We start from the raw sequence: 25,429 nt of genomic DNA on the forward strand, positions 1-25,429 counted from the left end.
CATATGACTACCCCCTTTTATGATCAGATTCAGCCTAATGGACGGCTCATTCTGCTCAGATGCGGTTTAATGTACGACCCAATTAGACCTTCATCTCCTCAGATGCTACCTAGTGTACGGTATATTTCTGAAGTGTAGTCTGGCGTATGACTACCCCCTTCATCATCAGGTACAGCCTAACGGACGGCTCGTTCCGCAACTCAGATACGATCTAGCGTACGATCCATTCTGATCCTTTATCCCCAGCAGTGTATGACTCGTTCGGATTCTTATCTCATTTTGATTCGGCACAACATATTACTCCTCCAACAATACGGTCTAGCGTACGACCCATTCGGATCTTCATTCCTCAGATACTACCTAGCGTACGATACATCCCGAGGTGTAGTCTAGCGTACGACTACTTTTCGTCAGATACAGCCTAACAGGCGGCCCATTCTGCAACTCAGATACGATCTAACGTATGATCCATTCTGATCTGTTATCCCCAGCGGCGTATGACCCATTCTAAATCCCCAGTGAAGTCGACGGCTTAATGAATGACTCACTATACGGTCTGGCGTATGACCCAGTGACACCCATGACTTCAGATATCTTCTAACGTACGACGCACTCTGAAGCTCTCATCATCAAACTTCCTAGATGGCATCTTTAAGCCCATCTCCATCCAGACTAACTAATTGACAAGTGCAAATTTTTGGGGCGTTCTAAGTGTTCAATAATTTCCCACCTCCAGACCACGAATGGCGTACATACCATTCTGACTCTCTCGGTTCAAGAATATTGAACAGGGGCAGCTGTCATACCCCAAAATTTGCCCATTAATATTTTAAGACATTTTTCAGGGCACTCCGACTCATTTTTATGACACTGATCTTAAAGGAACAAAGGTCCAGCCCACGAATGGCCCAATCCAGAAAATGGCCCAAACTGGCCTGTTCGCTACACGTTCGCTACACGCTCGCCTAGCGAACGTTCGCTACACGTTCGCTACACGCTCGCCTAGCGAAGCTGACAGACAACAGAAAATTTCGGGCTTCATTCTGAGCCCATTAGGTCATCAAAGGAGTATTATAAATACCCCAACTCCAGAACGAAAAGGGAGAACGAAAAACCGAGACGGAGACGGCCGGAAACCCTGGCATAGCAACCCCGGAGAGTAGCCCAGAGAAGTCGGAGTGAAGAAACCCTGACGGCCGCTCATCCGCACCGAAGTTACCGCCGCCCAACTCAACCCGATACCAAAAGTGACTTGCCAATTCAGCATTACCACTCCATTGCAAACAGGTTTGTGTATCATTATTGTTTTATGCTTCCAATTTGTAAATCTCTAAATACATAATACATCATGATTGAATTTTTGGATATGTAATTAGACTTTGCATGTGAATTCCAGTACGCCTGAATATCCTGAGTGTTTGACCATATTATTTATGTAATTGAATGCAATAAGGCATGCAGCATGCTGAGATCATACTGTTCTGAAATTCAAAACCCGCAGCCGCTCGCTAGCACATCGCTAAGCGAGCATGTAGCGAGCATTCGCTAGGACCTCGCTAGGCGAGGCAGAGGCGAACGGGACAGCCGTTGATATTTGTTATGTCCTATGCGTAACCTGATCTATTATATGTTAATTATGCACTATTTTGCCTGACATTCATGCTGCTGTGTTTTCTTTTGCGGTGTAATCCTCGATTGCACCCTGATTGGTATTCTAACCCGTTTGCTGAATGTGGTAAAGGTTCACATATCCCAGGAAAAGAGTGCTGTTTAGGCCTTCCACTTTATTTGTGGGATACCCTTATGAAGATCCACCCTAAATTGCTTAATTAATTTTAATGTATTAAGTTTAATGTATTAATTTTAATGTATTGATTTTAATGTGGAGATTCATCCTAATCACCTAATTGACTTTAAAATATGACCTTTAAACATGTGATTTTGGACCTCTCTTTGCTGCCCTACGGTATTACGGTATAACGGTCATGTCCCGCGAATGTAGGGATACACTTAGCAAAGACCCTTCGGTTAAATCATCATAAAATAAATCATGGACCCTCGGATGTTGCCTTCGAAAATACGATTTTGTCCCTCGATGACCCTTCGGTGTAGCCTACGGTTAAATGATGATCGTCCCTTCGAATGCTAAGGTATCCTTACAACTGTTGCCTTCAATGACCTATCGATGACCCTACGATGACCCTTAAACATCCAAAGGGTAAAATTACTTACTTCTCAATAGTAAGGACAGTTTTACCCTCATAAGGATAAGAAACGTTCATAACGACCTTAGGAAGGTATAACTCTCAATTGCTGGATCATAACCTAAAACATTTCCCACCCCTCACACTTTGCAAATCCTAGAAAATCACCACTTGGTATACATTCATACTAGAATCATTACCAAGTTACATTTTTCTAAACCGTTTTCAAAATCAAACGAGATAAATACTTTGTATACATTCATACGAGAATCATTACAAAGTTAAACTCTCTTTGTATAATGTACCTCCCGAACCCAAAATCTATTGAGGTCTTTCCTGTTCTTTTCCACCTTTCCTTATTGGATAAAAGAAAAGTCGGTGGCGACTCTTGCTATCCGCGATATTGTGATAAAAAGCAAAATACCCCAAGTCAGTTCACCGTATGACAGGTACAATGAAGGAGGTTATGAGGAAACAGACACAGTCACCATCTTTGACGACGAGCAAATCTCTTGGATGACCTGGTCCTCATCCTCTAAAGAAGAAACATTCATTCCCGATCGAAAAAGATGGATGTGTTCTTCAGAGGCGTAACTAGATATAAAGTCACCAACATCCCTGAACACAATAGAGGAGGAAAAGATTTTTTCTTGAGAAAATAGTAGAATAAAAAGAAATTACAATCACCGTCGCAATCGTCAAAAAGGGACCATTGACATTGTCGCATTACGCGAAAAACCGGCGGGAAAAGAAACACAGAGCCGCCACTGTGCGTTATTTATCCCAAAGGAGGGAAAGGAAACACTCGAAGTAAACCTGGAAAGGAATGGTCTCACGACCAGAGATTGATGGGATCGGGAGTCGGTTATGCGAAGGGAAGGTATTAGCACCCTTACGCATCCGTCGTACTCGACGGGATCCACGCTCAAAAGAATAGAAGAAAGGTTGCTAAAGAAACTGCTCAAAGAAAGCACAAAACTGGACTGAAACACAGATGAAAGACGAAAGAAGGTGACTCGGCAGGATATCGCATCCTGGGCCTACGTAGTTTGTTAGACACAAACATCAGAGTCGACGTAGTTCGGCGAAACGGGAAACATGCTCGCTAGGATGTCGCATCCTATGCATACGTATCTTCTCTAACCAGAGGAAGAATCAGAGCACTCGTAGCTCGGCTAACGCACGCCAACCAAAACACAAACAGGAAACCGACTGCCAATCGTTGGACTTACGTCAGACTCCACACAAACAAACCCACACAGGAAACCGACTGCCAATCGCTGGACTTATGTCAGACTCCAAACAAACAAGACACAGGAAACCGACTGCCAATCGCTGGACTTATGTCAGACTCCAAACCAAAAACTCACACAGGAAACCAACTGCCAATCGTTGGGCTTACGTCAAACTCCAACAAGCAAACAGGAAGGTTGAAAAAGAAAAAGGGCGCCCGGGGAGATCAGCTCATCTCCTGCCTACGTACCTCATCTGGTATGAGGATCAAGGCGACGTAGTTCCCCTTAACAGGGAAAAAACTCCTATCCTAACCAGAGACTAGGGAGATAACAAGCTACTAGGGAGACTACGACTCGAGCCTAGAAGTTGTCATGCATACGATCCCTATGTTGAGGTCTCTACTCCTAACTCGCACAGGAAGCAAGCTAGCCTAAACATCAATCAAGCTAACACAAGCACAAGAGAGCAGGCACACACATTATATGCAAACAAGTGGCTCACACAAGGCTGGGCTTTAGTCAAGGGGTCATATCATCCTCGACAAACAAGCCAACTGGAATGGGTGTTGTTAGCTCTTAACCCTAACATTGAGAGTTAGGGTGAAGCGGATGAAATGGTAATGAGGGTCAGACCTCATAGCTCTTATCCCTGGTCTGGGAGAGCTTCAAACAATGAAAGTGTGGGAGTCCAGAATCAGGAACTCTACTCCACAATGACTGACACAACAAGATCTTGGGTTTTTATTCAAAGTGCATCAACACATGGTGTGAGCAAGATGAAAGACACAACTGAATAGCAGGGGATGGATTGCACATCCCTTGTATCTGCCAATGCCTCTTCACTTAGGAGGTCTTTGAATGTACAAGGCACAAAGATAAACAACCACAAACATTGCCTCTTAAGGAGAGCTTCAGACAGGTGCCTGCCAAAGTAACATGACAGGTCTTCCAGACTACATGAAGTCAGAGGTCATTACCTGGGTGGTATGCCAACCACAAGCAAAGCTAAGCAACTCAAGCAATGAGTTAAAGCTACTAAAGTACCTGTGTAAACAACCAAACAATCAGCACAGTATTCAAACAAACTATTCACAGACAAACAAACAGCACAAGGCATAAGAGGCAAGCAACTCAAATTGCTTCATCAGTCAAAGAACCTACAAAACAGCAAATGTTAGTGGAACACATCATTTTGCATCTCAATTTATGAGATCAACATCATCCATCAAGACTAGAAGCTTGAACCTGAAATACAAAGTCTAGAAGATGAGAACAAACCACTAGCTCAAAGGCTAGGGTCAAAGGTGGGGCAAAAAGTCAAAACAGGGGCTAAAACTCAACACAAAGCATGTTTATTCAATCAAGAGCATGTCCTAAAAAGGACCCAAATCAAAATTATTAAGCAAGTTCATTTCATGAGCAAGACATGGCAAGGCAAGCCAAAGGTAGTCACATTTGGACATCAAGAAGAGAAAATGCACATTAAATCAGAAATGACTCAAACAATTTTGGCAATTTTCATGAGCATACAACATGTCCAATACAATCATCATACCAAAAATTGTAAACAGAAGAGATCAATTGGTCTATCAATGAAAATGATCAAATAAGACATCCAATTGTGTGACATGCATTGTCACACCATATTAACATGTACATAAAACAGGGATGGATCATGAGAAAAATATCAAACCAAGCCTCAAATGTCAATCACCATGTTAAGAGTCAACACACAAAATTTCATGGCCATTGGATTATTTTTGAGCATTTCATGAGCCAAATAGCATCACATATAACATTTTGCAACATGTTCAATAAATCCATCACATTCAAAAATCCAGACATGGTAAAAATCAGGAGATCACACCAAAAAAAACTAGACATCACAAGGATCATTTGGCAAAAAATTGGGGATGATTTTGATCATTATTCAATGAGTTATGATTTTTTAAAGTTGGCTAAAAAAATTGAATTAAAAATGAACATAGCATATGAAATTGGAGGGAAAATTTAAAATGAGAAAACATTTTGAAACCATGCCTCGGCCAAAATCGAACTGTGGGACAATTCAAATGAAGAGCGCGCTAGGTATTGAAACGCAGGCGTTTCATTAAACAGGTGGCGTCCATGTCACCAAGTCAAAGCCGAGTGGACGCTAGTCAAAAGAAAGACAACCAATAGTTGTGCCACGAAGTGCACACGCAGGCAATGGAATAGGACAAACCCTAGGCCACGTCAGCATGAACTAGACGGTGGCGCTAGGGAGGAAACAACCGTCTCCTTCGTGGAGACGGCGGCTCAACAGTGAACCTTTCCAGAAATTTTTCCAGAATCTCAACATAGATACATCATTCGAACCGTTAAATCGCGTAGGTTCCAAATCCATCGTCAATTTAGTCTAATTCCTCATACATAAAGAGAATCGAAGGGAAATGTTTTTCACCATCAAACTTTAACTCAACATAACTTAATCAATAGCGCACCATTTTCCATGAAATTCATACCAGAATCATCAGTGTTAAAAGTTCTACACATTTATGTACATAAATTGGCCAATAATGGATATCGAAAGTTCACCTTCTTGAAGAACAGTGCAATGAAAACGTGTGCTACAACCCTCTCTAGCTCCAGATATTCTTCTCAACTAGTATACTGAAGCTTGATGTGAAGTTTTGCAGCTAAAACCAACTCAAACGAGCTCAATCTTCAAAATTCATCTCCATCTTCAAGCTTGTGGTGTGTATGATTCTGGCACGAATTGGACAAAGCACTTGTTGATTCTTGCTATAAACTTCACCAGCATCAACAATCTACCAAGAAAAATGGTGTTTATGGGGAAAACTTTGAAGTTTTTTGTGAGAGAGATTTTGGATGAAAACTCAAATTCTAGATCTAGAATCCTCTGTCCTCAGCAATGCAGTTATCATTAAGCCTTTATACCCTCTGTTAATTAATCTGAGATTAATTTCAAGCCATGGTTAATTGAGATTATGAAAATACAAGGTGTATGCACAAATTGCCATTTTCACCTCATGCATGGAATGGCTACGTGAACAGTATACAATAAGGGCCCAAATTCATTCAAAATCAGCTCATGCACACATTGGAATTGGAATTATATTCATGTGATCAACCAATTTTGATTTTGGCAATTTCCCTTCAAAAATAGCATGCATGAGCAAATGGTTGTGTGAATGAACTTCATGTCATGTAATGATGTATTTGGAAAGTATAAGTCATAAGGAGAACAATGCAAGAAGAGGCACTCAAATTGGAGTCTTGGTTCAAAAGATATGGCCTTTTGAAGTTTCATCCACACTTTGCCATGATTTGATCATAACTCCTTAACCATTCATCATAAATTCATGATCTTGGACTTTTTGGAAATGGGAGAGAAAGATCTTCAACTTTCATGTTGGACAAAAATTCATTTGAAGCTTCTTTGATGTTGGAAAGTTGAGTTGAAGATGGTCCAAAAACTTGCCATTTTGGGAAACTTTCAAATTACAGGTCATTTTCCATTTTTGGAAACTTTTGCTCTGGCTTCAAAATCTTCAATGTAGACACTTGTCATGATGAATAAACCTCTTTTGGACATGAATGAAGTGTCTCTAACCAATTCTCCACCTCCTAGCCTTCAGTTGACTTGCAGTTAACTTTTATGGGCCTCAGATGACTTGAAACTGCACTATGGACTTTGAGCCTCTAACACTTGGTCAAGTTGCTTCAAAATGATCTTTGGTTCATGGTAAACTCTCTAGAATACTCATGTGGTCTCCATCTCAATGAAATGCTTGGTCTCTTGCACAGATGAATCCTCTTGATGCCAGTTACAGTTGACTGAATACAATGTAATGTGCCATGTGAATGTAATGTGATGTCAATGACCTAAAAAAATGAAAATGTACGCATGAATGGGGGGTGCAAATTTGAGGTGCTACATACATAAATCCCTATATCTAGGGCAAAAGCCCTATCTCAAACATACCTTCGCAAAATCCACAACATAAAATAAAGAAAAGAGAAGGATTTCATACCTGAGAAAAGGTTGCTAACAGAGAGATGAGAAGGGAAAGTAGCTCAGACAAACTTCCAGAAAGAGGGGAAAATGAAACAAAATGAAAAGAGGGGAGTCTTTTTTAGTGGAAAACATAGAAGACTCTCTGAATCCCTTCAGTGTTTTAGAAAAACTCAACACATTTTTGACATGTGTCACTAACATTTAAGGTCTCGAAAAATTGGCCATAATTGATTACATTAAATAAAAATAAGCACAAACACAAGGTGATTGATTGACATCCCTAGCTGGCACTTCTCAGTTAAACATGAGATATCAAGTAGCTGACTCATCCGTCGAGGGTCATGAAAAATAGACGCCTTCATCTGAAAGACTCGCCCCTAGTTAAGGGACTCGCCCTTTATATTTAGATGCCTTTAGTTGAGGGACTCATCCCTAGCTAAGGGACTCACCCTGTGAGCATGGTCGCCTTCAACTGGGGAAACCACTAGTATGGTGATGAGCGCACTTTAAATGAAAAAGGGGTTTTAAAACACTTCTCTCTTAGAAAAAACCCTCATGCTTGAGGGAATATGTAGTGTTATATTTGCGGAAGTCCAAAACTAGAGCACCCTCGTCCGAGAATCATATCGCCCAGGCGAAGAATCGGAGACCCGCCCAGAGGTATCCATGACGTATAAGTTAAGAAAGGATGAGTCTCCATTAGGTGTTGAAAGATAGGTGGTCAATAACCTCCCCTGATAAGGGGGAAGCGGTTGACGCCGCTAAGAATGACTCAAACCTAGATCCAAAAAGCCTTTATAAGTACTATTCCCTCTGAGGGAAGAGGGGAGATCATTCCTTACACCCATAAGAGCACAACGCTCATTACGAACTTAAACGATACACTTGCTCCAAAGCATCATCGGTCATCAATAAAACCTCTCACCTCACATGAGTAGGACTCATAAATTACTCAAAACACCATCGTACAAGGCTTATCATCGCCGTGGGCAAGTCTTAATCACCCACAATTATTATAAACCTACTAAGACCTCTGAGTCTTCCTACTCTTACAGGGGGAACATGCAGACTTGTACTTTTTGACCAATACAATAGTTTTTCATCAACTTTTGGTTTCGACATTTATAATATAATTTTCATAGATATTTCACCATCATGCTTTCATAATTGATATACTTCTTTCCCTCACTTGTTTTTGATTTGTCGTTTTCCTTTCTCTGATGATTTTACTCTCTTCTTCGTGTTTGGATTGGCTTTGTTCATTGCTTAACCTTGCTGACTCTATTTTATCGCATAATCTTTCATGATTTGATTTCATCATATAACCTCTCATGATTTTATTTTATCACATGGTCTTTCGTGATTTTATTTCATCACATTGTCTCCTTGTATGATTTTATTTTATCATATTGGTCGCATGAATGAGTTGGGCTTCTGCTTTACTTTGAAGTTTGTGGAGGCCGATATATTTAGATCTCCACCATCTATGCTTTGGAGTGGTTAGCTACCGAGAAAGGATGTCGACTGTGACTTCATTAACCTTGTTAATCATACACCTTGTTCTCCCTTTAAGAAAGACAATCATATAATTCAACAAATGTTATTACATTACTTATATCAAAATCATTACATTAGATAGTCACTTCCAATTTGCATTCGTACAACCTAGACAACCTAGAGAACATTCAGCTAAATTACCAATTTGCATTCGTACAACTCGACAATGAGTGTGTCGTCCTCCAACTCAGTTCTTCTATTTCGACAAGGATGATAATTTAAGTTTCTTAGACGAGTCAAAAAATGTCTCTCTTATTATTGAATGAAGTGTTATCTTACAAGCCCAAAGAAAAAGCGGGAACTCTTATACTTAGATCCTTTTAGTTGTTTCACACCATCTCTTTAACCTTCTCAAGAGAACTCGATTTTGTGTCTCCTTGTCTATTTGTTCAAGGGTGTTCAAGGTGAAGTGTTGTTTGCCGTTCTTCCAACTTATTCTTAAGATTCTTATACTACCTAAATGATGAGGCAAATATGTAATTCTTTTGCAGGCCAAGGGAATTGGCCTGGATAGTGGGAATTCGAAAGGCGCGAACATTGTCACTTCTCATAATCAACTGTTTCATGTACTGTAACAACTTAGTTTGAATTCTTTGGAACAACATACTTATACTAGTACCTATCAAAAACTTTGGGAGGCTAGCATTAAAATACTTTCTTGAAAGATCCAATGCTTCATGAAAATAAATGAAGGTATCCGAGCCATGATGATCCTGGAAGATGATAAGAGTGTACAAGCTACACGCTGCGCTCATAAAAAACGGGCAACACAATAACCCACTCTCTCTCTGCTCCTTCTTCCTTACCTGCGCAAACTCCCTCGACACCGCACGCTATGCCGCATCTCTCTTGCTCCGTTTTCCCATCCCACCCGACCCATTTTCCTACAACACAATCATCAAACAAGTCGCACCCCATTCTCCCACCCTCGCCCTTTCCCTATTTTCCCATATGCACCGTAACTCAGTCCCTTTCGACCACTTCACTTTCCCACTCATCCTCAAACACCACCACCCCCATCACCTTCACTCTCTCATTCTCAAGCTCGGTTTCGACTCCAACATCTTCGTTCAGAACGCGCTTATTAATGCTTATGGTTCTTGTGGGTTACTCCATTTTGCAGTCAAACTGTTCGACGAAATGCTTCAGAGAGATTTAGTTTCTTGGTCTACTTTAATCGCTTGTTTCGTTAATAACAACCTTCCCGTTGAAGCCGTTTCTCTTTTCCAACAAATGCAGCTTGATCACCCTGACATTGTGAGTTCCATTGATGGGGTTATCATGCTGAGTGTTTTATCTGCGGTTTCGAGCTTAGGTGTGCTTGAATTAGGTGTCTGGGTTCATTCTTTTATTTCAAGGATAGGGCTTTTCGTTACTGTTCCATTGGGTACTGCTCTTATTAATATGTATTCTAGATGTGGGTCCATTGATCGTTCTGTTAAGGTGTTTGATGAAATGCCTCATAGAAATGTGGTTACCTGGACTGCATTGATTAATGGGCTTGCTGTTCATGGACGGAGTAGGGAAGCTTTGAAAGTGTTTGATGACATGAAGGAGTCTGGTTTGAAGCCTGATCGGGCTTCATTTATAGGTGTGTTGGTGGCTTGTAGTCATGGTGGTCTTGTGGAGGATGGTTGGCGGGTTTTTGAAAGCATGACGAATGAGTTTGGATTTGAACCGATGCTTGAGCATTATGGTTGTATGGTTGACCTTCTTGGTCGTGCAGGGCTTCTTGTTGAAGCTTTTGAGTTTGTGGAGAAAATGCCTGTGAAACCAAACTCTGTTATTTGGAGGACTTTGCTTGGGGCGTGTGTGAATCATAATCATCTTTTGTTGGCTGAAAAGGCCAGGGAAAGAGTCAAAGAGCTTGACCCACATCATGATGGTGATTATGTGCTTTTATCAAATGCATATGGTGGAGTTGGTAACTGGGGTGGTAAGGCTGGCTTGAGAAATTCTATGAGGCAAAATAGAATTGTCAAGGAGCCTGGCCTTAGTTTTATCCATATTGATCAAGTGGTTCATGAGTTTGTCTCTGGTGATCATTCTCATCCACAATGGGAGGAGATTACAAATTTTTTAGTTTCAATTATAGATACTTTAAAACTTGGAGGTTACATCCCTAATACTTCGTCTGTGTTACATGATATTCAAGAGGAAGAGAAAGAGCATTGTGTGGGTTATCATAGTGAGAAATTGGCAGTGGCTTTTGTGCTTCTTTATCATAGGGATAGAAGGACCATTAGGGTCATTAAGAATCTTAGGATTTGTAATGACTGTCATGACTTCATGAAGCATGTTTCGGGTATCTTTGACAGAGATATTATTATTAGAGATCGAAATCGATTTCATCACTTTAGCGAGGGATCGTGTTCTTGTCAAGATTTTTGGTAGTTCAAGTATAAAAATCTATGTCAACATTCATTTGGCAGCATCAATGAAGGTCCTCGAGGTGGAAGTGGGCATGGAGTAGAAATTGGGATCATTAATTCTAACTGTTATGTTAAGAAACTTCTTTGTCAGATTTATAACTGTATTAAGGCTGCTGACAGTAAATGAGTTTATAATGTTATTCTGAAATTCGAAATGGTAATATTGACTGATTGTTTTGAGTATGGTAAAATTTATAAAGTATAACAGCAACATATTTATTAGTTGTACCACTTTGGATAATCTTTAAGTTAGAAATTGGGTTCATTAGTTCTAGCTGTTATGTGCAGAAACTTTTTCTTATCAGATTTATAACTATTAAAAACACTGACCAATAAAAGAGTTTGTAATGTTATTCCGAAATTCGAAATGGTAATATTGACCGATTGTATTGAGTATGGTAAAATTATAAAGTATAACAACAATATAACTATTGATACAACAATATAACTATTGATATTGTCATTCGAGATTAACGAATCGGATAAAAATATGATTTTGAAAAGAACATTGTGGTGAAATTTGATTCATATAAACAACACTATTAAGTGATATAAACCTGGTTATTAAGCCAAAACATTAATTGATTCAAAAATGAATCACCGTACTATTTTAAAACACATTTCATAATTGTCCATTTTACACGTTTATTATTTCGGAGATATATCTTAGGATTTATAGAGATGAACAATACAAATTTAGTAAGTTTTATGATTATTCAGATGAAAATAACGATTTATAAATGCTAAAGCCCAAATTATGTGATTAAAATTAAATCATACAAGCGATATGAAAAAAATGAAATATATAAATTCAGATGGTTAAAATAAGTCATTAACTGATACACAATGAAGTTGAAATACACAATATAGTCGAAATAAGTCAAAATAAAACACAATCGATAATAAATCCAAAGTACAAATACTATATATTGTGTATGTCAGACTACAACTCATCGGGCTCCTCGAGCTCCTCTATCTCCCGTAGTACAAATATTATATACCATTGTGTATGCCGAAATACTATCAGGGAAGATACCTATGTGAATCATTGTATGTGCAATCTCCACAATGCAACGACATTTAGGCAAAACATCATGGGCATGATCTAACTGTGTCTGCTCCTCCTCTAGTATCTCCTAATGAGCTGACCACGATGAATCTCTTGGAGCAGCCTGCATTATGGGTGTTCATGGGTGCGGGTGGACCCGCAAACCCGCTAACCCAAACTGAATCAACCTATAAATTACTCGAACCCATTTATTTATGGGTATACCCAACCCAACCCATAACAATCCGTACAGTTTTGCTTCGGGTATCGAGTTTGAGTTTTGCAACCGCGAACCATTGATGTGGCATTAGTAATTTCTTATTTTATTATTATTATCTTAAATAAAAATTAAATTAATATCTCACTATTAACCATAATTTTGTCAAAAAAGTTTTATTCTCCCCTAGTAATATTATTAGACCAATTAGTTTAGGTAATTTTAAGATTAAATGTTGTTTCTTATTTTCTTTTGCATCATTTCCAACTTAATTATTTTATGTAAATAACGTGTCAAGTAAAGTTTTATACTATTATCAAGTGTTATATCGTGTTGATAAATTTTATTAGATATTATATGATGTGTTTCATCCAATTTGAATGTTAAAAATGAATATAATTGTATTGAATTGTGTTAAAAAAATTAACTGAAAAAAATCATTAAAAAATCATTTTTTTATTAAAATAGTAATGCTAACTTGTGTCATTGGGGCACCTGTTAAAAAATTCAAAAAATCATATTAAAAAAAATAATAAAATCATTAATTATATATTCGATTGAAATTCATAGGCAAATTTACCGAGATAACCCACTTTTTCGAAGAAATTCCCAAAATAACCCACTTTTCAGGAAAATTCCCAATCTACCCCACTTTTAGGAGGAGGCGCCAATTGGATTGGCGACCCCTCTTAAAAATTACAAGGAGGCGCCAATTGGATTGGCTAGGGCACCTGCCCTATGTGTATTTTTTAAGAGGGGGCGCCAATCCAATTGGCGCTTCCCTTAAAAAAGCCTCAAATGAAAAAACTTCCAACATGAAAGTTGTAGATATTTTCAAGACAATGAATTTGGATATAAATTTTGCATCATTTGGATTTTTTATGAGAAAGTTATAGGCAGTTGAAGTTGGACTTCTGAGTTTTTCAACTATAATCTGACCTATAATGTCTTGCATTATTTCATGTGTTTCTTTTAGAGTTATGAAATTTTGTCCAACATAACATTTGAAGTAGACATCTTAAATTTTCTAATGCACTTGGTCCCACCTCAAAATAATTAAAAATGAGTGAGTTAGGTCCCTGCGAAGTTGACCTAAAATTAGGGTTTCTGTCAAAATGATCTATAATGTTTTGAAATGAATGATGAGCTTCCAAGTTTCAAATAGATTTTTGATGAACATGAAAGTTGTTCATATGGCAACTGTTGTTAAAACTTGAATGGAGGCGCCAATTGGATTGGCTAGGGAAGGTGCCCTAGGCTAGGGCAGGTGCCCTAGGCTAGGGTAGGTGCCCTAGCCAATCCAATTGGCGCCTATGTGTATGTTTTAAAAGGAGGCGCCAACTCAATTGGCGAGTCCCTCATAAAATGCCTTTTTTGTCTTATAAATAGATGCATTGTGTGACCTATTGTTCCACAACTCATATAATCATTTGGCTATCATGTTTGGTGTTCGTCGCCGATACGGTAAGGTGATTTATGCGAGAGACAAACCTCAATTGCTGATGCTATTTTGGAACATCACCACGTTAGATCAACTGAAGAGGGAGCTGGTTCGATGGTTAGATGGGAAAATACCAGAAGGGGAAAAAATCAGAAGTATTGAGAGACTTGACAGTATCTTTGGTTGGGTGCGAATGAAGACTGATAAGGATGCTAGGGAAATGATGTTTGGTCGAGACGACATTAATTTGATTGTTGTAATCAGTTAGAATTATTTATGTTTTCAGATGTTTTGTACTGATGTTGGTTATGAAACTCGTTGTAACAAGAACTTAATGATATATATTGATTGATTGTTACAGAAATACAATGTTACAAAAAGCATAAGATCAAGATAAAATGTTACAAAAAGCTTAAGGTCTAGATAAAATGTTACAAAAATCTTAAGATCTAGATGATGCTCATTGATTGGTACAGTTGTTTTTGTTGTGTCCTGGTTGACGACAGATACTACATAATCTTATCATTTTATCTGTGGAATCCATCTCTGTTCTGATACGTGTGCTGTTTGGCCTTCCTTTCTTCTTTCTACGCATCTCTTCATTGTGCCAAACAATATCTCCTTCATATGGAGGCCAGTAATCCTCCATTGGTAGTACTGAAAAGCTTTGACTATATACATTCATGATGGTGTTGGCCTTGTACACATCAGATAAATGGGTGTAAGCGTCTTGACGAGTATAAGCGCATGCTGCAATGACACGGGAGCAAGGTATGCGGAAGGCCTGAAATTTTCCACAATCGCACCAACTTCTGTGTAGTTTAACCGCGTAGGCTAAATTTGGTCTCCCCTCGCTGTTGCCCATTGTTTCCTGGACGCTGAAATTTTGTCTTTGACGGTCAAACACTGTTACAGCGTGTGTCGTAGCTTTGATGCTCTCCTCTTTCATGACCTTCATGCAACACTCACTGAATACTTGTCCAGACATTAACACTGCACTTCATCTTTCACCTCTGGTTGCGAACATAGAAGCCAACCTATAATAGGTTGATCTTACCAAGGCGGTTATCGGCAGGTTTCGAATTCCTTTGAAAACCCCGTTCATGCATTCCACAATGTTTGTTGTCATGTGGCCCCATCGACAACCACCGTCAAATGCTCTTGTCCACTGCTCTACTGGGATGTTATTTATCCATCTCCCCGCGTCTTCATTAGACAGACGAATCTCATCACGATAATATTGAAAAGACGGTTGAGTTAAAGCATACCCAGCATTCACCACCTTCTTGCGAAGATTCTTATCTTTTATAGCACGCATGAAGTTTTGTGCAATTTGTCTGATACAGTAGACATGTGTAGAAGGAGGATCATGCCATCCGTTGTCATGGTTGTTGTAGGCACTTTCGATGGCAGCATGTTGTAACACCTCAAAATTTGCCCTCCTCTCTTGGGACTAGCATTAACATATATTGCATATCATTTTTAGGTCATTAGGCATTTCATATTGCATATCATGTGGTTACATTGTGCAAGCTATTCTCCCAAGTCTTGGTCAGAAGGTGAGAAAGTCAGAAGGTGCAAGCCTAGGGTTTTATTGATTGATCATGGCCATCTGAGGATTGGGCTGTGAATTAGGGTTTCATGATCCTCAAGGGTATTGGTCTTCATATTGATTGAATTGATACATCATCATCATCATGGTTGGATGTCATCAGGAGATTGAAGAAGATTCCTTGAGATTAGGGTTTTGACCACTGGTCAACCCTAATCAGCTGCATTGGGCCATTCAAGGTTTAATCAGGAGAGGGGGTCTATGATGGTTATGGGGTTCATTCTATGATTATTTTGAGCTTCTTGAGGCTAGGGTTTCACCCTTGAGCCATTTCAGTTGGAGATTGAAGCTTAAATTGATCAATGCATTGCCTGATTCATCTATCAGTTGAAAAAGTCAACTGTGGTCAACTGTACATGATCTGATGGATTTGGAGGTGGAAACAAGTTGGATACACTTCATTAATGTTGGAACAAGTGTTATTTGACATTGCAAAGCTTAAAAATGAAGAAAATCAAGTCAGGACAAAAACTGCTAAAAATAGAAAGTGACTTGTAATTGAAGTTTCCAAAAATGGAAAGTTTTGGACCTCAAGGCCACGTGTCCAAGGAAGCTTCAAATGAAAATTTGTTCAACATGAAAGTTGTAGATCTTGTTCTCACCTTTCCAAAAATTCCAAGAAATTGAAAATCCAATGTATGGTTTGAAAATTAGGGCTCAGTGAATTTCAAAAATGACCCGTAATCAGGAGGCCATAATTACCACATACTTTGTCCAAATTGCAAGTTCTTTATATGCACAAACTCCATTTGACATGTACTTTGAGGGTGCATCATTGGATTTGTTCAAAAATGGCCAAGGCAAAAAGTCACTTTTCAACTGGACAGCTGAATTAGACCAGGGGCAAAATTGTCCAACTCTCAAAATAATTGGAATTTTTGAATGGGACTTTTTCCAACACCTCAGGAATGGCATTTTGAGCTTGTTTGAATCATCACTTTGTGGCCAAAGCATATGGTTTGAGTTTTGGTTTGAAAAATGAAATGGTGAAAATTGGACATTTTGCATTCACATGTGAATTTGAGAATGGAGCAACCAATAAGCATGGGACAAGTTTCTATGGTTCACATGTGTCATTTGGGGATTGCATGAGCTGTCAAAACAGCTGGCATGAGCTGGCATAGTGTATTTACAATTTTGCCCCCACTTTGAAAATTACCATTTACACTAACTTTCCAAATTGTTAATTAAGTGGATTAAGCTTGGATTAAGTGCACATATATATTCTAAATCATTGCCTAATCATAACAGAAATCACAATTACCAAAATTCAGATCTGAAATCTCTCACATTCTCTCAATTTTCATCAAGAACTCAACACCTTCAATTCCAAGTTTCTTCATCAAATCTCCACCAATTCACACGATTCTTGTTGCATTCAACCACAATCATCATCTTGTACATCTGTTTGGATAGTTTGGAAGGAAAGATTGGCCAATCGCGACTGTTCAAGAATCCCTCATCCATGGCAAATTCGAATTGAGGACTCTAGAAGCAACATCGATTGAAGCTGCGCACACCTATCACCTTCCTCATCATATTTCTACTTCTGTTTGAAGGAATAAAGCGCGAAGAACAGCTCCATAAGCACGGCCATAGCAGGTATGTTGGATTTTCGATTCTCATGATAGGCTTAATGATCATATGCGTTAGAAAGAGCATGTTACGTGGAGCATTGTGATAGTTTTAGAATTGCGAATGGATGACTGTGTAGGGAGATATTCGGATTTGAATTTTAGATGTGAAACCCTAGATCGAGCGATTCGTGAGTTTTAGGAATTGTTAGGTTGATTGGAGTCCGCACTCATGTTCTACGTGTTCATACGAGTCCAAGGACTATAAGCTTGCTCATTTCCATGGAGATTTTATGTTCATCGTTTTTTGGAGTTTCTGGAAATTGTTTGGTTGGAGAAGATGAGAATTAGCGTGTAGATCTTCAAAAACGTTTGAACTTTCAAATTACATGTTTCCCTCCCGCGCCAAATTAATTACGAAATTGCCATTACTAATTCCTTTAATTAATTAATTAATTCTTAAAAAATACATATGACCTTAAAAAATTCATAAAAAATAGGAGAAAATTCAGAAAATTGTGAGGAATTTTTCCTTGACTTTGTTGACTTGTGTAGAATTTTTTTGACCTATTGGTCAAAGTTGTGCTTGGTAATAATATTATTTGGCCTAGGTTTTTTCCACATGTGTGCATTTTTGCTACACTTTGCCAATTGATTCATGAAATGCACATATTGTAAAATAAATTCTTGGCAATTTTTGTGATGATTGTTGACTGGATGAGGTTTGTTTCCATGTAAATTTAATGCATTTTTGATACCTGGTCATGTAGTTATGAATTTTGGAAGTTAGGTGTGACAATTTGTGTCACACCTCTTGATGTCAACTTGTGGAATTTAATTGATGGACCTATACTTGTTAGAATTGATTGAAATTTTGCATGGTGAATTGTTAACATGTTGAGATGTTGTATGAATTTTTGTAGAATTTTTCACTGCCTTTTCTAATTGATCATGATTTTTCATTTCTGGTGATTGAATTTGCAAGTCCATGTGACCTAGGTTGGTAGAATGATTGAGAAATGCTCATGTTGTATTGTATGGCCATGAAATTTGGTATGAATGTTGTAGACACATAATGTGACATCCCTGTTTTGGTCTCATCCATTTCTTTATTGTTTGCATTGAGTTATGAATTTTTGAAGTGGATGTATGCATTGATGTTGTGGTTTGAAGCATGAAATTGTGACTGTTTTTGTCGATTTTCATTGACATGGTTCCATTTGCCCAAATGAGCTCAAATTTGACATGGTAGACCTTGATTATCCCCTGTTTAGGTGTAATTAATTTGAGAATTTTTGGATGTGTTTTGGTATGGATTTGAATGCAATAATTCTGTTTGCATGTTTGATGTTTCATTTAACCTAATATGGTTTGTTTTGTGCATGAATTGAACATGATGGATGATATAAACATGAGACCAATGACGTTTGCTCTTGTTTGATGTTAATTTGATGTTGGTTGATGCATACCTTGCTGTTTTAGATTTTTTCTTGCTTTTGGACCCTAGGCTTGGCCTAGTGGTCTAGTTGCTAATATTTGCTTGATTTTTCAGGATCAAAAAGCAATGCACATGGATAATGGTCCAAATCAATTTTGATTGATGTTGTTGATGTTTGTACACTAACATAATTGTGTTTTGTAGGTTGTGAAGCTTGGGCTTAAGCTTTGAGCTTGCCTTGATTGTGCATTGCTTTGTATAGTTTAATTGATTGAACACTTGTTGTTTCTGGTTTGTCTGTCTGATTACTAACTGTGTTTGATTGTTTCCAGGTACTTTAGTTGCTCAGTTCCTTGTGAACTTTTGCTTTGCTTTGCTTAAGCAACTTGCATAGAGGTATAACTTTCTAACTTCATGTAGTCTGGAGACCCGGCTGTTACCGGGCCGGGCAAATAAATGTCTGAAGTCCTCCTTAAGAGGCAATGATTGTGGTTGTTTATTTTTAAGCCCAAGCAGGTGAAAGTCCTTTAAATAAGGCAATTGGTGGAAGGTAGGGGTATGCAGTCTACCCCCCACTATTCAGTTGAGTCTTCTCCTTGCTCCCATTACATGGTTGTAGCATCGAGATCAAAAGCCCAAGATCTGTTGTGTCAGAGTCATCGAGTATAGAAGGGTTCCCCCATTCTGGACCCATGCTCATTTGTCAGCTCTCCCTGGTTAGGGATAAGAGCTGTGAGGTCTGATCCTCACTTCACCTCTTCATCTGCTTCACCTTAGCCTCGTAATGGCAAGGTTAAGAGCAAATCAAAACCATGTACAGACGACTCGCTTCGGCGGTCAAACCCCTTTGATTGAGCCTCTTGTTTGGTTATAGCGGGTGCTCTGTGAATCTCTGATTGACATGCTTGTTTGAGATACCTGTTCTCATTTGATGATATATGATTGTATGCTTGTGTGCTAGCTTCTTTCCTGGTTAGGTTAGTTTGCTTATGCAAGTAGGATAGAAAACCGAACTTAGGGTTAACTTTGCATGACAACATTAGGCTCGAGTCTCAGCTCCCTAGTGTCGTGTTTTCCCCGATTTCTGGTTAGCAATTTAGTCCCTTTCAGGGGAACTACATCGCCCTGATCCTTGTTCCAGACAAGGTATGTAGGCAGGTGGTCGTGCGAGACCACTCCGGGCAACCTTTTTCTTTCTTGCGTGTGTTTACTTGTTATCTGATTGTGTTTTGGCTCGGATGCCGACGTAAGTCCAGTAAGTGGCTGTCGGGCTCCACGTTTGCCGTTTTGTGCGTGTTCTGGTTCGGATGCCGACGTAATTCCATCCCGTGGTTGTCGGGCTCCATGTTTGCCACTCTTGTTTGTTTGTGTTTTGTGTTGTTTGGCGTGCGTAAGCCGAACTACAGTGGCTCTGATTCTTGTTCCAGACAAGATATGTAGACATAAGGTGCGATACCTTATCGAGCCCGTTTCTCCTAACCCCACCTGCGTTCCCCGTGTGTGTGTGTGATGTTTAGCAACCTATTCTTTATTCTAGGACGTGGATCCCGTCGAGTACGACGGACGTGAGGGGTGCTAATACCTTCCCCTTGCGTAACCGACTCCCTTACCCTTTCTCTTTGGTCGCGAGACCATGTCTTTCCAGGTTTTTCTGAGCGTTTCCTTTCCCTATCTTGGGATAAATAACGCGCAGTGGCGGCTCTGTGTGTGTTTTGTTTTCGAGTCTCGCCGGTTGATTTTTCGCAGGATGCGACAGCTGGCGACTCTGCTGGGGACTTACAATCGATGTAGACCTATGCTGGTCCATCGTCCCTAAGCGAGTCCTTCCTAGCGTTTTAGGATTAGTTTAGGTTGCTTGTGTTGTTTATTTATTGCATTTATTATACTAACCCTTGTTTATATATTTGCATTAAATACTTGCATGCATCATTACTGTCATGCTGCCATCTTCCTCTGCAGGTGGTTCTGTTGTTTGGGGTGGGTGTTCTGAGTGGGGCTAAAACCCAGGCCCGAGTATACACCTAGGACTAGTGTGGTCTCACGTTGCCTCTTTCATGTTAGATCAACATGTGCCTGGCGGCGTGATGTGCCACAAGCCGGACGAGGCTCAGTTGATAGTGCTCATCTTTGTGGAGTATCCACTTTGTTTGAGTCACTCCATCTGAGTTGTTGACTCTGGTGACCGATCATTTCCCGGATCTTTGGTTTAGACGATTTTAAGAGAGCAACAATGGCACACCCGAAAGGGCAAACCCATTGAGTATCTCCGCCCGATTGTCGAGACTATTGTCCGCCTTAGGATGACCTGTTTAGAATTTACCTGTGAGGGGAGGGTGTTTCTTTCAGATGCATGTTCAGATGGACTCAGATGGTGACTTTTTTGTTCCGTGGATCAGAGTCTTATTTATAAGTCGGATTTATGGTCATTTATTGTCGAGACGCCGGAGTGCTGTCCGCGAGATTTATCAGTGGGGATCCGTTTATTTCAGGATTCCCCGGGCCGAGATATTTATCAGTGGGGATCCGTTTATTTCAGGATTCCCCGGGCCGATTCAGATGGTGGTGGTGTGTCTGCTCAGAGACCAGTGATGATGATGATGTATCTGTCTTCCGTTTATTTCGGAACCCTTGAGATGGATTTATGGTTACAGTTTCCTCAGATGGGTATGATCAGTTCAGAGGCCAGATTCAGTACAGAGGATCAGATGACTTGGAGGATGGCACAATGCATTGCATACATCTGCATCATTCTCATTTTGCATTCATCTGCACTCAAACTCACGTCTAGCCATATGGGGAATATTATTGATTGAGAATCTGGTTGAGAGACATCTTGAATTTCAAAATGTTATTGACAAAATGTTATCTGTCTCGATGAAACCAGGATCGAAAGACAGAAGCTTCCTCATATGGATGGACGTCGCATTCATGCATATTAACCTGTTTGCTGTTTTGCAGGAATCATCGCTCGCGCTCGTAGAGTCATCCCTTTGCACTCAACACGCCCTCACAGATACTTCACCAGGCGCAATACTCCCAGACTGATGGATCCTCCCAACACAGATATCCTCGAGCTGAAGGACAAGATGACTGAGCTGGTCAACATCATGCAGGGTTTTGCAGTTGGTCAGAAAGCGTTAGCAGACAAGGTTGAGAAGCTTGAGCGGGCTTCTGCAGCTAACAGTGTTGTTAACCTGGATGGTGTCTCCAACCAGGGGCTCGGTGGATCCAGAGACGGTGAAAAGAGAGCAACCGTGGGTATGGTGAACAACAATGCTGCTGGTTTTGGTGTTGGTGGTCAACCTGGGCCCAGTCCGGGGCAGAATCTGAAGGATAATTTTGTGCCTCCATTCTATGGCTTCGATGATGACAGAGAGGAGGACCGAGAGGCTGATCAGTTCTCCATGCACAATGAGCCATTCGGTCAATACAGTGCTCCACCTCAGAACAAGGAGATTCAGCTGCTGGCTGAGAAAATTAAAGGTGTTGGAGAGTTATGCCACTCCCGGGGTGGTGAATATGGCTAACATGGGGCTGGTAGATGGGATCGTTATTCCACGGAAGTTCAAGGCGCCCAGTTTTGACAAATACAATGGAAGCTCCTGCCCAGAGACTCATCTTCAAGCCTTTGTCCACAAAATTTCTGCCTACACGATGGATCAAAAGCTTTGGATGTACTTCTTCCAAGACAGTCTGCCTGGAGGATCCTTGGAGTGGTACACCAAGATTAAGTCGTCCGATATCAAGAGCTGGCAGGATCTTGGTGACGCATTCTTTAAACAATATCAGTTCAATGCTGACATGGCTCCTAGTCGTACCCAGCTGCAGGGTATGTCTCAGAAGTCAAGTGAGGGGTTTAAAGAATATGCTCAACGGTGGAGGGAGTTGGCTGCCAGAGTTCAACCGCCGCTAGTGGACAGAGAGATGTCTGATCTCTTCATGGGTACCCTGCAAGGGGTTTTTGCTGAAAGGATGGTGGGTTGTCCGGTAACCAACTTCGCAGACATTGTGGTGGCCGGGGAGAGAATTGAAAGTTGGCTGAAAATGGGGAAAATCCAGGGTGGTATTGCTTCATCATCAGGATCGAAGAAGCCGTTCGGGAACGGTCAGCGCAAGAATGAGGGTGAATCGAGTGCTGTGTATGCCCAGGGAGGACGCGGTAGGGATCGTTACTACCAGCACGTTGCTGCGGTAACCATCCCTGCTGGTAATCAGTCAGTACGACAGCAACGTCAGCTACCTCAACAGAGAGCCGGGTACCAGATGAGAGGAAAAGGGGTTGATCGCCATTTTGACAAGCCACCCGTGACATACGCTGTTCTGTTCAAGAAACTGATGGATCTTGGGTTGGTTCAGCCGAGGGCGATGGTTCCAATGAGAACAGATCAGAGGCCTCCTAACTATGATGAGAATGCCCAGTGCGAATTTCATTCTGGAACACCGGGGCATAACATTGAGGGCTGTAGAGCATTCAAGAATGTTGTCCAGGACCTGGTGGACTCTAAGGCTATCAATTTTGCGCCATCACCGAATATCAATGCTAATCCCATGCCGGCGCATGGTCAGGCGATGGTGAACGCAATTACTGAAGATTCAGATCACGTATGTGCAATGGGTGAAAAGACTGTCAATGACGGCAAGTTCAGTAGTTGGATAAAGCCGTGCGTACCAGGGTGGCAAATCCAGAACTGGAAGGCTTAAAGAGATCAGCACTGTTACTCGTCTGGAAGAGTATTATTTCTTGTTTTCAGTTTTATTTGCATGAAAGCCATACGTGTTGCCCGACACGTAATGGTTCATTGTAAGGGCCACCTCATGTTTAAATTTGCACATTCTGCATCATTAATAAATGGATGTTTTTCAGTCAAAAAGCGGTGTTCCCTGTTTTTCATTTATTTTTGCAGTTTAAAAACAAATAAAAATGGCAATGTTTATTTTCATTTTTCCTTTTTGATTTGTCTCGTTCCGAATTCAAAAATAATTCTCCGGATCTCGTTGATAACAATTTGGTTACACCTCATATGACTTCGACAAACCGAGCAATCATGCCGAAGAAGAAGGCGAAGAAGATTGTGATCTGCTGGAATTAGCCAGGTTGTTGAAACAAGAGGAGAAGGTGATTCAGCCGCTCGAGGGCGATGCGAGATTGTTATTCCGAGCACCGCCGAGGTCAGGAAGGAAGTGAAAATCAGGGCCGCTTCAGAGGCGAATCGAGAGCAGAATGGTAGTCCTGTTGAAGGAGCATGTGGATACCTTCACCTGGTCATGTCAGGATATGCTAGGGTCGGATACCGATGTCGTTGTACACAAGCTACCATGGAGAGAAGACTGTCCTCTAGAGGAGCAGAACGCCAGTGCCTGTATCAGAGAGCCATGGTGACTTTGTTTCATGATATGATTCGTCATGAAATCAAATGCTATGACATGATAGCAAAGTCCCAAACAGAAGAGGGGCATCTGGCAGACTGGGCCAAGTCGGTTGACTGGTGGAGACAATTCAAACTGAGGTTGAATTCGAGTAAGTACACTGTCAGAGTGCGGTCCGGTAAGATGTTGGGGTTCATTGTAAGGGGGGAATCGAGGTTCATCCTGCAAAAAAAAAAAAAAAAAAAAAAAAAAAAAAAAAAAAAAACCTGAACCGAGAAAAATAAAAAAGAAGAGGTTCGTGGTTTATTAGATAGATTGAACTACCTGTCATGGTTCACATCTCCTCTAACCGACACGTGCGAACCCATATTCAAGCTGTGAAAAAAAAGATCAAACGGTCAGGTGAAATAATGATTGCCAAGGGGCATTGAAAAATAAAAGAATAAATTGCAGGAACCTTCGATTCTGTTGCCTCCCTATGGAGAGAGACTGTTAATCTGTACTTGATGGTCTTCGAGGGGTCTACGAGGTGTATTGGGTCAGCATGACGCGTCTTGTCGAAAAGAGCATGCAATTTACCTTAGCAAAAAGTTTACCGACTGTGAAACAATACATTCACTGCTCGAGAAAACTTGATGTACTTTGGCATAGGCTGCTCGCCGACCGAGACAGTATATGCTGATTCATACCACTTTGTGGATTTCGAGATGGAGTTGATCAGGTAGATTCCTGAAAGAGCCAGCAATGACCGGACGGGTTGCGAAAGAGCAAAAGAATGTTGACTGATTGGTGATGCTCTCAGAAAGCAATCAAGGGGTATTGTCTGATTACATCGCTCTGCAACCCATTGAGGATTATCAACCGATGAAGTTTGAAGTCCCTGATGAGGACATCTCGAGGTGCTCTAATCGAAAGATTGAGAGTAACCGATCCCGGAGGAGGGGCCTGACCCTGAATCCGAACGGATTCTGATGTCTGAGGGGGAGGTTAAGGTGAATGAGTTTTGGTTGCCAGGATAATGTTTGAGTGCACCGATGGTGTGACTGAGTACGAAGCTTGTAGCCCGGGTACCGAACCTCGATGCGCCTACTGGGGCAACTCCTTTCTCGTTGGTATATGGGATGGAAGTCGTGCTACCAGTTGAGATTCAGATTCCCTCTTTGAGAGTCCTGAGGGACGTGAAATTGCAAAAGGCGGAATGGGTAAGGACCCGGTACGAAGAGTTGAGCCTGATTGAGGAAAAGAGGCTTGCAGCCATCTGTCATGGGCAGTTGTGCCAGCAA

The 25,429-nt window shown here is 40.6% G+C and overlaps 1 protein-coding gene across 1 annotated transcript; it reads left to right on the forward strand.

Annotated features, from left to right (window-relative positions):
- The first annotated feature begins 9,387 nt into the window (after window positions 1–9,387).
- LOC127078765 (pentatricopeptide repeat-containing protein At4g21065) lies at window positions 9,388–11,677 on the forward strand. The gene has a single exon (XM_051019200.1). It carries the CDS (start codon window positions 9,738–9,740, stop codon window positions 11,409–11,411), a length of 1,674 nt encoding a protein of 557 aa, XP_050875157.1. The 5' UTR covers window positions 9,388–9,737; the 3' UTR covers window positions 11,412–11,677.
- The last annotated feature ends 13,752 nt before the right edge of the window (window positions 11,678–25,429 follow it).

This window comes from Lathyrus oleraceus, chromosome 5 (genome assembly GCF_024323335.1).
Source record: "Lathyrus oleraceus cultivar Zhongwan6 chromosome 5, CAAS_Psat_ZW6_1.0, whole genome shotgun sequence".
Classification (NCBI taxonomy): domain Eukaryota; kingdom Viridiplantae; phylum Streptophyta; class Magnoliopsida; order Fabales; family Fabaceae; genus Lathyrus; species Lathyrus oleraceus.

What these genes read in the sequence shown, in the direction of transcription:
- LOC127078765 (XM_051019200.1), top strand. Translation starts at nt 9,738, where the DNA reads ATGATAAGAGTGTACAAGCTACACGCTGCGCTCATAAAAAACGGGCAA.